The sequence below is a fragment of the Dendrobium catenatum genome, unplaced genomic scaffold (genome assembly GCF_001605985.2).
Source record: "Dendrobium catenatum unplaced genomic scaffold, ASM160598v2 original_scaffold_274930, whole genome shotgun sequence".
Taxonomy (NCBI): Eukaryota; Viridiplantae; Streptophyta; class Magnoliopsida; order Asparagales; family Orchidaceae; genus Dendrobium; species Dendrobium catenatum.
In genome coordinates, this window is record NW_021593325.1 from 224,779 (window position 1) to 237,985 (window position 13,207).

At 34.1% G+C, this 13,207-nt stretch overlaps 2 protein-coding genes across 3 annotated transcripts; one reads left to right on the forward strand and one right to left on the reverse strand.

The window, feature by feature from the left end:
• Positions 1 to 2,384: 2,384 nt before the first annotated feature.
• LOC110098712 (YTH domain-containing protein ECT4) lies at positions 2,385 to 8,064 on the forward strand. The gene is made up of 9 exons (XM_020825624.2): positions 2,385 to 2,571; positions 2,865 to 2,941; positions 3,037 to 3,196; positions 3,464 to 3,537; positions 4,254 to 4,814; positions 5,107 to 5,589; positions 5,900 to 6,112; positions 6,743 to 6,889; positions 7,538 to 8,064. Exons 1-9 carry the CDS (start codon positions 2,544 to 2,546, stop codon positions 7,766 to 7,768), a joined length of 1,974 nt encoding a protein of 657 aa, XP_020681283.1. The 5' UTR covers positions 2,385 to 2,543; the 3' UTR covers positions 7,769 to 8,064.
• A 782-nt stretch (positions 8,065 to 8,846) lies between these two features.
• Positions 8,847 to 12,569, reverse strand: LOC110098722 (pentatricopeptide repeat-containing protein At4g13650). 2 transcript variants are annotated; one of them, XM_028692769.1, is made up of 3 exons: positions 12,400 to 12,413; positions 12,187 to 12,307; positions 8,847 to 11,918 (listed from the first exon to the last, which is right to left on the reverse strand). In XM_028692769.1, exon 3 carries the CDS (start codon positions 11,915 to 11,917, stop codon positions 9,191 to 9,193), a length of 2,727 nt encoding a protein of 908 aa, XP_028548602.1. In that variant the 5' UTR covers position 11,918; positions 12,187 to 12,307; positions 12,400 to 12,413; the 3' UTR covers positions 8,847 to 9,190. The 2 variants fall into 2 exon arrangements, with proteins under 2 accessions (XP_028548602.1, XP_020681293.2); XM_020825634.2 differs by having other exon boundaries at positions 8,847 to 12,307; positions 12,400 to 12,569.
• Positions 12,570 to 13,207: the final 638 nt, after the last annotated feature.

Consider the following 13,207-nt stretch of genomic DNA (forward strand, 5'->3'; position numbering starts at 1 on the left):
TGAGATTTTCATAATAAAATATTATCATTTCATATGTTAATAAATTTAATATCAACAACTTTGTTGATTTCTCATTTGCTAATTTTATATTTAAAATTATTTTAAAACTTAAATACTCATAAAAATAGCCAAAAATTATTAGAATTTTTTCCCTTTGATGTATAGATATTTCATAAAAAAATTTAGAGATTTTACATGTATGCTTTTCAAATAAATAAATAAAAAAAAAAAAGAAAAGAAGAAAGAATTATTTGTTAGCAATTAGTATGCATACGGGTCAAATAAAGTGAGTTTCCTCTAATTTTAAGGCTTCGTTTGGGACATCTTTTTTACTATTTTTTTTACAAAATTTTTTATAATAAAATATTAATATAACTATTTAATTTTACCCATTTTTTTATGTACAATTCATATAAATTATTTTAGGTCATTAAAAATTATAAAAAATATTCATAAAATAAATCATTTTATTAAAATAAATATTAGTTAAATCAGTTTGAAAAATGGACATCTAACAGTCTCAAAATCTCCATGTGTACCAACAAGTGTCAATTTTTTAAGAATTTGTAGCAAAGCCTAAAAATTACGAAAAAATTTCTGTAATTAAAATACTACAATGTAAATGCTATGGTGAAGATGATTTTCAAATTTGGCTTAAAATGACTCCTAAAAAATTTATTTGCTTAGATAAAAATACATGCTATTACAACCACCATCTTATCAAGGATGTTCTTTTGAGTAGCGTGTTATGTAGTTTGTTTGATTCTTATAATCTTTGTACTTTTAATACTTTGTGCCTTGTAGCGTCTATTTGTTCTTGTTTTTCATTGCAGTTCTCCTTTTTGATGATGCCAAAAGGGGAAGTAGGAATTTGTTGGTTTTATTTTTATCATTTGTGCAGTTTGGTTTGTTTCTTGTTGTCGTGTGTTGGTTATATTTTTCATGTTCTTAGAAAAAACCTTCTCCTTATTAAAAAAAGGATATCACTAAGGGGAAGAACTTAGTAGGAAAATAAAATTAATTTATAATGCAATCAATAATTTTTATCATCATTAAAAATGAGAAGATTGTTGCAATCCATGAGCCCGAGCTTATGTTTTGATGATAACAAATATTATTGAATTTTATCTAGTTTCTCTTATTTGTTATTATTTCATATATTTGTATGTGTACTAACAATTCAGGTACAACACACACCAAGCAATACCAAAAGACCAGGCTTAAAATTGAGTAATATATGATTGATTTTTACAATAGTCTATATTTTAATACTTATTGAGTTAATATATTACAAAAGGTGTACGTTGGCGTTGTGACCGTACACATATACATGGGTTGAGTTAAATTAAATGTGTTAACTTTTTTTTTTTTAATGAAGTTCATACTGTATGATCTGATTAAAATAGAAATTAATTAAGATATTTAATTAAGTAAATTTAATTTGAGATAATCATACTGTACGATTCTAATTGTATAGGATGATCAATTGTAATCAGGAAATCCCACCATTGGTGAAAGGGGTTCGGCTACTCGGTCGCACCGGGTTAGTGGAAGAGAATTTATAAGAGCTTATCCGCCTTGGTGTAGGGGAAAAATGAGAGACACTAAAGATTTAGTATAATATCCGAAGAGGACTCCGAGAAGTGCACTAGGTTAATGCTGACCAAACCAATTTAAATTTCTAGTGTGCTCGTTCTTATTTTTCTTACCACATTTTAATTTCGGCATTTTACTTTCTTGCACTTTTAATTTCTCATAAATATAAGTGAAAACTTTGAGGTTGTTTTGGATTTGATTGTTGTTAGAAAATAAAAAAAAATGAAAAAATAAAAAGAAGAAAATATTTTCAAACAAATCAAACTTTCAATTGAGCATACTGTTTTAGCTCCTACTATCACGAAGATAATTTTATTATGATGGTTACTATTTATATGAGTGTATTCTATTTTCTTCATATATACTCTGATAATGTAGACACCGTTTTAATTGCTCAACTCAATTTTTCGTAAGAGAACTGAGCGTATTAAAATTAATCATCATCACATTTAGTGTGGCACTTTTGACTTACCTTTATTTTTTTTTTATATTGCAAATTTTTTAAGCAAATCGTGACATATTTTCTCTTCTTGATAGTCAAACACTTATACGTCTGAATATAAGAAATTTATGAGGGATGTTAAGAGTTATTAAAATTATTCATTATCACTCTAATATGTTTTATTATAATTCATACCAATTACTTAAGATATTTTTACTTATAATATTTTAATTTTGCTATTCATTTAATTTACCTATTTATAGGTAATTTTATATCAATATATTATGAAATTAAATAATAAATATTAAAAATATATTTTTAAAGATCTATTAAGACCAAATCTCTTTCTCTTTCCTTTGAGTTTTTTCCTCGTTTTCTCTCTCCCAGGGTATCTCTCCACACTCTATTATACTCTCTTTGCTTTATCGGCCTGTTTCTTCGCTTCCCTCCTTCTCGAGGATTTACCTGTGCTCCTTCGCCCTGCGACGCCACGACAGATCCGACTATGTCGGCTGTTGCAACCTCTGTTGACCGTATCCTTTCTGTCATGCTTCGTTAACCTAATTTTTTTCCGGATTCTTCCTCTTTTCTCGCTTCAATTTAGATCCCGTTTTTATTGGCTCTTTTAATTCGACGCGTGGTGTTTAAACAGCATGTTTTTTACGCTTCGAGGGTTTTGTTATGGTATATAGAGGATTGCGAATCTGGGTTCATCTCCTATTCATGATTCCCGCTTCTGTTTTTTCTTATGTTTTTTAGATTACTTTGCATCCCGAATATGGAATTAATGCTGGATATGGTTTGCTCCTTGATAAGTCTTGTGTAGAAGCTACAGATATAATGCAGAAGCTATCGGTGGAGACAAAGAACAATGGCAGTGATGCTCCAGTGATGGCCAAGAAGGTTTGTTTGTTATTGAAACTGCTTTTCTTTGAGATCATTTGATTGAGTTTTCTCTTTTGTATTGTTTTGTGATACCAAATAATTGAATTGGACAGCCCTCTGGAATTCAGTATGGACCTGCGAATGCTGGGCAACCTCCAAAGTTTCAGATGACATCATTGGAGCGTTCTTCAACCCCTGTGATTCCGGGGTATATGGATCCTAATGTGTACTTCATACCCAATGGATACCCATCCACAGGTTTTTACATAGGAGGTGGGATTAATTCTTTTCATGTCGACATCACTTTGATTATCGATCTTCTCTTTGTACATGGTTTTATTTCATCCATAACTTTTGGAACTATTCTTAGGTTTGTGATTGCTACTATTTCACGTAATCACGCATATTGGTCCAATTTTTTACTTGTGGTTGGATATATGCTCCATCATTTTTGCTCCTACTTTTGAAGTTTCGTAAAAACTTTTTCTCACTTTATGGGCGTCTTGTGTTTTCAATTGATTATTTTGGTTGAAATTTCAGGTTATGATGGTTTCACGGGCGAGTGGGATGACTATTCTGGCTATTTGAACTCCGAAGGAGTTGAGATGCCACATGTGAGTTGTCCATCTTAATAAATTTGTAATGAACTATACAATTTATTTCTTGCTATGAAGCACCAACGCACTATTAGAAATAGTATTCAGTGTTCGATAGATCAGGACAGAGAAAAGTATTCAACTAACCTTAGAAACATGTCCAATTAATATATCTTGAACCATCACCGAATTACCTCTCTAGCTCCCTCACATCAGGACACATCAGGACCTCAACCCCCCAGTTCATCTTCCTTTCATGCAAACATGATTAGTTATGTATTTTTTTAAGTTGTTCCATTCTTCTTATCTTTGAAAAGGGTAGTCAATTAAAATATAATGAAATTAATGAAATGGGTTGGAATATATAATTTTTATTTTTAAGATGTATAAATTAGAATGCCATGTCAAAAGCTTATCCGTGTCTTACCATTCTCAATAATATGCTTATCTCGTATCCGTATTGTGCTATTTCGTATACTTGTGTTTGTATTGGCACATTGCAGATTCCTTGCCATAAACTGTCTATTGAATTTTATTCATTAAGCATTGGAATTTAGTGATCATGTGATGGTACCTTATCACTCAAGGATTCTCCATTTGGAGATGATTCAGGGTCCATGCATCAAGGATTAAATTTAATATTATGCCTTTTCCTAATCAGTATTTTGTTATTTTTTATGTTCTTCAATTTTATGAGATGAACTATCTTGCTGAGTATTTGCGGTGTTTGACAGGGAGTTTATGGTGATATTTACCACCATGGTTATGGATTTGCACCTTATGGTGCGTACCCTTGCTCTGTTTCCCCTGTTCCATCTTTGGAACATGATAACATAATTTATGGATCTCAACATTACCAGTATCCTCCTCCGTATTTCCAGTCACAAGCACCTCCCAATGGACTTTACTCTTCCAACCATTTCCCTGCATCTCAGGCCGAACCTGCTGAATTACCTCCACTAGTAGCTGTAGGCCAGCCTTCTGTAAATATTGGTTCAGGCAGATCAAATTCAAATGTGATTGTAAATGGGAACAGTGGGTATCTCCAACAAAGGCATAGCCAACAAAGTTCATTATTTCCTTCCAATGATTCTTATAGTGGAGGTGCTTTATCTTCTGGGCAACACTTTTCGGGTTACCAGGATCCAAGTTTGAGTTTCGATGGAATGAGATCGCCAATTACATGCTATTATGGCCCTGCATCCACTAATCCATATCTCAATTCAGCTACACCAAATACTGTGTCTTCAACTGCTTCACATAATGTTAGTTCCATATCAACAAGAAATCAGAATGTATGATCACTCTCTGAACTCATGATATGTTTTGTGTCTTGCAAAATTATGAATTGAGGCTATGAGATTCTCTATTCTGCTAAATCAGCAATTTCATGAGCTTAGTTTTTGTCTTTTTTATTCTTTCTTTATTACTTTCTACAGTGCTGATTGTTTCTCTAATCTAATCTATTATGTAGTTATGTAAAATGTTAACTATGTAACAAGTTTTTTGTCTGTACTTTTTGTTCATATGAAGATCATATAGCATGTTTATGATCCACCTTGAAGTGTATAAATTATGTTTCTGCAGGTTTTAAATTCTCCAAGAACAGTCCCTACGATGAATAGGATTTACCCTACGAGTTTGTTGCATGGCCAGAATGGTACTGCAGTTAGAGATGGGGCTGGTTTTGGATCAAAGGTATTTGATTCTCAAATGAATTTTTATGGAAATTATGGATATGGCTATGAGAATTTCGATGGCCTGAGTGAGTTGAGCAGAGGACCCAGGGCAAATCGCTTTAAAATTCGGAACGGGCCTGTTCCTACAAATGAAATAGTTGAGGAACCTTGTATTATTCCTAACAGAGAGCAATACAACCGAGCTGATTTTCCTGAAAGTTACAATGATGCCAAGTTTTTTATAATCAAATCATATAGTGAAGATGACATTCACAGGAGTATCAAGTACGGTGTCTGGACCAGCACCCCCAGTGGGAATAAGAAGCTTGATGCTGCTTACAAGGAAGCGATGGAAAAACCTGATGGATGCCCAGTGTTTCTGTTTTTTTCTGTAAGCATCAAATTGTTTGTAACTCGTTAATTCCTTCCAGTTCGACGTCCATGGGCGGATCCCCCATGTACTAAAAAAAAAAAAAAATAATTTAGAGGTGTATTTTGAAATATTTTTTTGGGTATTTTGCCTCCCCTCAAAAATCTTTTTTGCCCTAATTTTATCAATAATAAACGTCTATGCCCATCCCCCACAAAAAAAAAAAAAAAAAAGAAAAAAAAGAAAAAAAAAAAAAAAAAATGCCCACCTTGAAAAAAAAACTGGATCAGCCCCTTTCGATGTCTAATCTTTTTCCTTGAAAAATTCGCAGGTAAATACAAGTGGGCAATTTGTTGGTGTTGCAGAGATGGTTGGGCCAGTTGATTTCAATAAAACTGTTAATTACTGGCAGCAGGACAAATGGATTGGTTGCTTTAATGTCAAGTGGCATATTTTCAAAGACGTTCCTAACCACATTTTGAGGCACATAACATTAGAGTACAATGACAACAAGCCAGTGACGAATAGCAGAGACACTCAGGAGGTATAAAGTCCAATCAATAACTTCCCAAATTGATCCTTAGAATTTTTAGGTGTGTTCATTTTAGTTGCTAACTTCTTCGGAACTTCTATTTTGGCTTCATTTGGGGCAGCTTTCTTGCTGCTTCTTAAAGCAGCTTTTTAATAAAAAAAATTAATGTTCGTACTAGAAAGCTGCTTTAAGAAGTAGTACGAAAGTCGTCTCAAACGAAGCCTTAGTCACTAACTCATCAAAATATAAATAAATTTGGTTATATTGTCTACTTTATCATTTCATTGGACGGATTGGTGCATTCTATGGGAGCATTTTAGACTTTATGTTCAATTTTATCAGTTTGAGCTTGAGCTTGATATTAATATTAAGATTTACCCCAAAAAGTCTTCAGAAAAGTCTCCCTCCATCGAATTCCATGCAAAGCAGCAACAAAGTTGATGGGCTAAATTGAATATCTGAAAAAAATTTATAATAAATCTAAAATGTTTAGCAACTATTTTGATTATTCATTCACTCAAAGTTCAATCATTTTAAGTTTAAGGACTTGCATTTCAACTTTGTACTCAGTAAGCTTGCATTTAGTTCAACTTTATTAAAATTTACATTTGATTATCAGTCCTCTCTCTGTCTTTATTTCAGGTGAAACTTGAGCAGGGTCTTCAGATGCTCAAAATTTTCAAGGATCATGTAAGCAATGCATCCATCTTGGATGATTTTCGATTTTATGATTCTAGACAGAAGATGATGCTAGAAAGAAAGGCTTGGCAACAGCAGCATAACAAGCAGGTATGCTTTGATCATCAGACGTCTTCCTTTCTGGTGGCTACATACATGTTTACGAATTAGTACATATTTTATTTCTGTGCGTTAATTCATCCATGCACAAATTTAAGTGTTTGAGGCTTTGTTTGGGACAGCTTGTTTCCTGCTTCTTAAGACATTTTTAGTACTAGAAAGCAGTCTTAAGAAGCAGTAAAAAAGCCGTCCCAATCGAAACCTGAACGTATAACCCGCACTTTCTATTTTCATATTCAAATCCTAGTTTTTGTATGTAATTTTCATTTATTGGGGAAATATTGCCTCATTTGAGACAGCTTTCTTATTGTTTTTTATAGCAGCTTTCGTATTCCTTTTTAGTACAGAAATTTCTGATTCAAAAAATTTTTGTACTAAAAAACTACATTAAAAAATAGGAAGATGATTGTTCCAAACGAAGCATATATATCTGGAACCAAAATGATACATTCATTCATATAATATTTTAATAGAATTTGACTTTTAATAAGACAGTTGAAAAAAATAATAATTCATATAGTCGATATCATGTAGTGGGATAAAGACTAGATAATGTTGTTGCATACTTTAATTTTTAAATGATTTATCAGACACTAAGATGTTATATAAATAAATATTCACTTCTGTTGTTATGGGCAGGTTGTTGCTGTTAAAATAACAAAACCTGTTGGTGAGAAAGACAAGGAAACAGCTAATTCGAACACTAGATTACAGAAGCCATTGGAATCTGCTCCAGTTTTGAAGAATTCAGCCATTCCAGAAGCTACTGGTGAGCCATCTGATGAAAATTGCCTGCCTAGGGTTACCGTTGATATCCCAACGGCAACAAAACCAGCAAACGAGAAGAGTGAATCTGCAAATGGTGTTTGATAGGCAAGCTACATTTTCCACCAGTAATTCATTAATTATAAGCTTAAATTTACCTGTGATTTAATTTTTAATTGCTTATCTCTTTTTTTTTTTATATTTTGTATTTTTTTTTATTGAGTTTATAAGGGCTGGGAGTGGAGTTTTTATTTTCCTGATCAATTAATTTGGGGATGAGATCTCTCATATGTGAATCTATTTAGTTTATTGTAAAGTGATCTTTTTCTATCAGGGCTTTGCTGCTGTTGTAATTTGATTCTGTTATACTGAAATAATAAGAGTTGGAACAAATTGTTTCATGGCTTTCTAGTTTGTAAATGAGCTATGTTGCCTTTCATTCTTTGATGAGCATGAATGCTTTAGGGGTTTGGATTGGCTAATTTAAATATCTATTAAGTACTTATATGAATGGGTTAAGGCTTCACTTGGGACAATTTTTTTGCTGCTTTCTAAAACGGCTATTTAGTACAAAATTTTTTAAAAAGTTGTTTTAGAAAGCAGCAAAAAAGCTAACCCAAACGAAACCATAATTTTTTTTAAGAACTTTTTAAAACAACTTTTCAGTATATATTTTTTAATTAAAAATTTTTATATTTGAAAGCAACAAGGAAATTTTTCCACCAAATGAAATTTTAAACTTTAATTTTATTTATTGAATATTTAAAATAACATTGAGCGAGTTTTATTAATTTTGATGAAAATTATACATTCATTTATGAGTAATGCTAAGTTTATTTGTTTAAACTAGTCACTCATAGCTAGACTTGACTAAAGGTTTGCATATAGTCATTTAACTCATTTAAAACTTAAATTTAATAAAAATAAAAATTAAATTTAAACTTGATTTCTATGGTTAGTTTATCTTCAAATTTGCTATATGAAGTTAATTTTATAAAAAAAAATGAATATATTCATATTTTTCTTTAAGTTTCTTTACAAAAAACCTTTCATGAAAACTAAAATAACATTGAGGTTTCAAATACTAAAAGAGCAACTTATAGCAATAATGTCAATTCAACTCAAAATGGACATGATTATTTGATTTGAATTCAATAATTCAATAAAAATAATCATAATTGTAATTTAATATTTATTTTTCATTACAAAAATAAAATAGTTAAATTATTCTTATCGGTTGACTATAACCCTACCCAATAAGACATGATCATTTTCTTTCTTTTTTCATTTGGTCACCCAAATCTTACACAAGTTGATCTGAACTTGAAATTTTAGGAGTGGATTTTCCGTTCGCCCGATATTCAAAAAATGCTTTGAAAGACCATCCATCTCCACCACATTCTCCTACCAATGCTTTTTTTTTCTTCAACCAACTTCAAATTGTTGATATCAACAAAGTCAAAAAATCCTCCCAATGAATCTCAATCACCATCCTTTCTTCATCTCCCTTAATAAATTAGAATATCTTCACCAATAATCTCCACAAGAACAATCCCCTGCTTCAAAATGGTGGAACCTGTAAGAATCTCTCAGTATAATCACACGACCCACAACTCGTGAGATAAACTTCATCCAATTATGGCAGTCAGAGCAGACACGAATATTCTTAATAACCCGTATAGGTACCTCAGGTGGCAGCTTCATATGCCCAAAGGAAACAGCAAGTTTCTCACTGTGTATCCAAGCTGTAGGATCCTTCTGTTCTTGTTCAATTTCCTGCAGAAGACAGTATTTGTCTTGCTTATACCCAATATCAACCGCCCTTTTGTTCAACTCTTCCAAGTGTTCATAGATTGCCTCTGCTAGTGAATGCAAGCGATCACCAACAAAGAATGAATGGATCTCGTTCTTCACCTCAATCCAGCTTAGTCCAGGCTCCTTCTTCACTCCTCTATCTTTCATAACCTGTCTCATTCTATCCCTGCATTCCCATTTCCTTGTCACTGCATATAGATTTGATAGGAGAACATATGTGGCTGAATCATGAGGTTCCAACTCGAGAAGACGATGGCCGGCGAACTCGCCGACCTCGATGTTCTTGTGGATTGTGCAGGCGCCAAGAAGAGACCTCCATATCATTGAATCTGGGGTGACAGGCATTGAATCTATGAATCTTCGCGCACGGTTTAATTGTCCAGCCCGTCCAAGAAGATCCACGACGCAAACAAAATGCTCAGGCTTGGGCACAAGTCCATGCTCCTTGCTTATCGAATCGAAGTGGTTGAGGCCCTCGGTTACCAGACCCACATGGCTACAAGCTGTTAGAACAGCAATGAATGTAACATGATTTGGCTTGAGGCCCTCCTCCTTCATATGCTCAAAGAGTTGCAGGGCTTCCTTCCCGCGTCCGTGTTGCGAATATGCTGTGATAATGGCATTCCAAGAAATCTCATTCCTCTCGGGCATCTTGTTAAACACAAGCTTTGCATCTCCAATGCTTCCACACTTGGCATACAATGAAACTAGTGAATTAGCAGCTTCTATCTCCATGTCATAACCAGTTTTGATCATTTTTGAATGTATCTGATTGCCTAGCTTTATATCTGCAATATTAGCTGAAGAACTAACAGCTGAACCATATGTGAACAAATTAGCTTTAATGTCCTTCTGACTCATCTGTTTATACACTACTAGTGCTTCTTCATAGTGACCACTTTGTCCAAATCCAGAAATCAATGCATTCCATGATACATCATCCCTAACCTCATTAGCCTCAAATGCAGAATAAGCTTCCATGATCATACCACACCTAGCGTAAAGGTTTACGAGGGCATTTCCGATTGATAGATCAGTAGAATAACCCAAAACACAAGCCTGGCCATGGATCTGCAATCCCTGGCTAACAGCTTTTAGTCCAGCACAAGCACTAATTGCACTTGATAATCCAATATTATCTGGTTTGATACCATGAAATTTCATTTCTTCAAATGTTTTCAGAGCTTCTACATAATGCTCATGCTGGGCATAACCGGCGATCATAGCCGTCCAAGAGACCACATCTTTCTCTGTTTGTCTATTAAGGATCTGCCTAGCTCTTTCCAGCACTCCACATTTGGAATACATATCTATTAACACACTACAGACAAAGATATTCATTTGGAAACCAGTCTTTATGGTCATGGAATGAATCTGCTCACCAAGATCAAGTTCTCCATAATAAGTACATGTTCTTAGTATACTTGGATAGGTGTACTGGTTTGCTTCCAAACCAGCTACAAGCATTTCAGAGAATAGATTAAAGGACTCACTTAGATCACCCATCTGTCCATAAGCTACAAGCATTACATTCCAGAGCACCACATTTTCTTTCTTTGTTGAATCGAACAATTGACGCGAGGTATCTATATCCGCGCATTTTACATATAGATCGAGTAAAGAACCTTCGATAATATAATCTGAAGACAAGCCAGCTTTCAACACATAGGCATGAAGCTGCTTGCCCTTCTGAATTGCTCCAATACAAGCACAAGCACAAAGAAGACTTGCAATGGTCACCGAGTCGGGTTTAAAGCCTGAACTCTCCATTTCCTTAAAAGCACATATAGCCCTTTCACTATTTCCAAACATTCCATATCCTGAAATCATGGAGTTATATGTGACACCATCACGATTCGACATTTCATAAAATACTTTCTCGGCGGATTCCAAGCTCCGACTTCGTGAATAAAAGCTGATAAGTGCATTGCCGACAAAAGTTTCGGCGCAGAATCCCCACTTCAAGGACTGGGCATGAATCTGCATTCCCTGATCGAAAAGTTCAGTCTTGGTACAAGCACTGAGGATACTCGATAGAACATAAGGAGTGGGAATAATTCCAGATTGATGCATTTGAAAGTAGAGATTGCAAGCTTCTTTTCCAAGTCCATTTTGAGAAAGACCAGACATCATGGCAACCCATGACACATTGTCCTTTGAACACATTTCATCAAAAACCAAGATTGCAGAGTCTATACTCTTATTTTTTGAATATAAATCAATCAAAGGATTGCAAACAATAGGATCGGCTGTTAAGCCAATCCGAATTATCTTACCATGAATCTGCTGAACAAGAGGCCAAAAGACACTGTTGCCAGTACAGGCTCTCAAAGCACCACTAAATATAACAGGATCAACGCTCTGGAACTCTCTCAACAAATTCATAAAAAAGCTTATGACCTGAGCTTTTTCATTTTTCCGAAGATGGTCGGCAATCATCCTATTCCACAAAGCAACACTTCTAAGAGACAAATCAACAAGCACCTTGCTTGCACTAGCAAAATCACCAAGAACATAGTAAAGATTAAAGAGCCGATCGGATAAAACGCTCTGTGTATCAAAACCCAGTTTCATAATCACTCCATGAACTCTTTGAACTCCTTTAAGGGACCTTAAACTAAAAAAAGTGTCAAGTACCGATGCATAGGTGTGAAAATTCGGGCGAACCCCTCGCTGTTCCATGAAGTTAAGAATAGAAAAGGCGTCACCTTTGGCGATCTCCAATCCCGCATTTCCTTCGATTTCTCCGTCTGAAGAGTCGCAGAGGGCGCGGCACGCGGCGGCTTGGAAATGGCGGATGGAACCAAATCCGACATTGCTGATAAATAGCTACAGAGACGAGAGACACGGTCATGAAAAAGCTTCAAAGGATGATATTTTGAAATGAGAAATCAAGGTTTCGGCTTGAAGGTAATAAATACCTTGAAGAAGACGGAGTAGGGTTTCGGCTTGTTGATGGGAATGCTTCGAGGGAAGAAACAGCTTGAGGGACGGGGGAGAGTGAGAGCTGGACAAGAAGAAAGGGGCATATAGAGCTTTTTCTTTTCCGAAATAGATGGACAGGAAGTTGGAGTCATATAGACGGTTATATATTGAAAAGAATTTTTGTTCGAGTATTCTGTTGAAAAATAATTATGATATATATATAATGTTTAGATTTATATTTATTTTAATAGTAATATAATATAGAAATAATTTATATTATATTATTATAAAATATTTCTCAATCAAAAAATATTTTCTACATAAGTTTTAAAATAAATTTGTTTTTTGGTTCGATGGACCCTTCCCTGTGCGAACTCCTCCAACCTCGACGTCATATACTCAAAAAAATATAGTCATTGTAATCCTTTCACCACGATGAAAAATATCTTGGAAGAGTATACATGCTTTCCTCCCACTTTTGGTCTATATAAGACGAGAAATTATTAGGTGCGGAGTGCGGATGGCATCTGGGCTTCAATGGAAAAGCTTCACATCATCTATTATAGTATATAGATTATACACACAATGTTTATAAATTGTATATAGTCTGTATAGGCGATGTGAACTATTTTGATTAGAGTATGGACGAAAGTTGTGTTTTGACTCCGCACGTACCAATCTCTCAAATAAGTCATAATCCACTCACTGTCTAAATAGGGTACATACACTATAACATGTTTTAGATCTTTTAAAAAGAATTCTTACCATGCTATGTGATACCATCTCAAAAGAAATTTACATTAT

Excerpts from the sequence above, each read along its gene's own strand:
- LOC110098712 (XM_020825624.2), top strand. The coding sequence starts at position 2,544 with ATGTCGGCTGTTGCAACCTCTGTTGACC. Across the intron at positions 2,942-3,036 it reads CTCCAGTGATGGCCAAGAAG|CCCTCTGGAATTCAGTATGG; the intron begins GTTTGTTTGTTA and ends TGAATTGGACAG. Across the intron at positions 4,815-5,106 it reads TATCAACAAGAAATCAGAAT|GTTTTAAATTCTCCAAGAAC; the intron begins GTATGATCACTC and ends ATGTTTCTGCAG.
- LOC110098722 (XM_020825634.2), bottom strand. The coding sequence starts at position 12,555 with ATGACTCCAACTTCCTGTCCATCTATTTCGGAAAAGAAAAAGCTCTAT. Across the intron at positions 12,308-12,399 it reads CCTACTCCGTCTTCTTCAAG|CTATTTATCAGCAATGTCGG; the intron begins GTATTTATTACC and ends TCGTCTCTGTAG.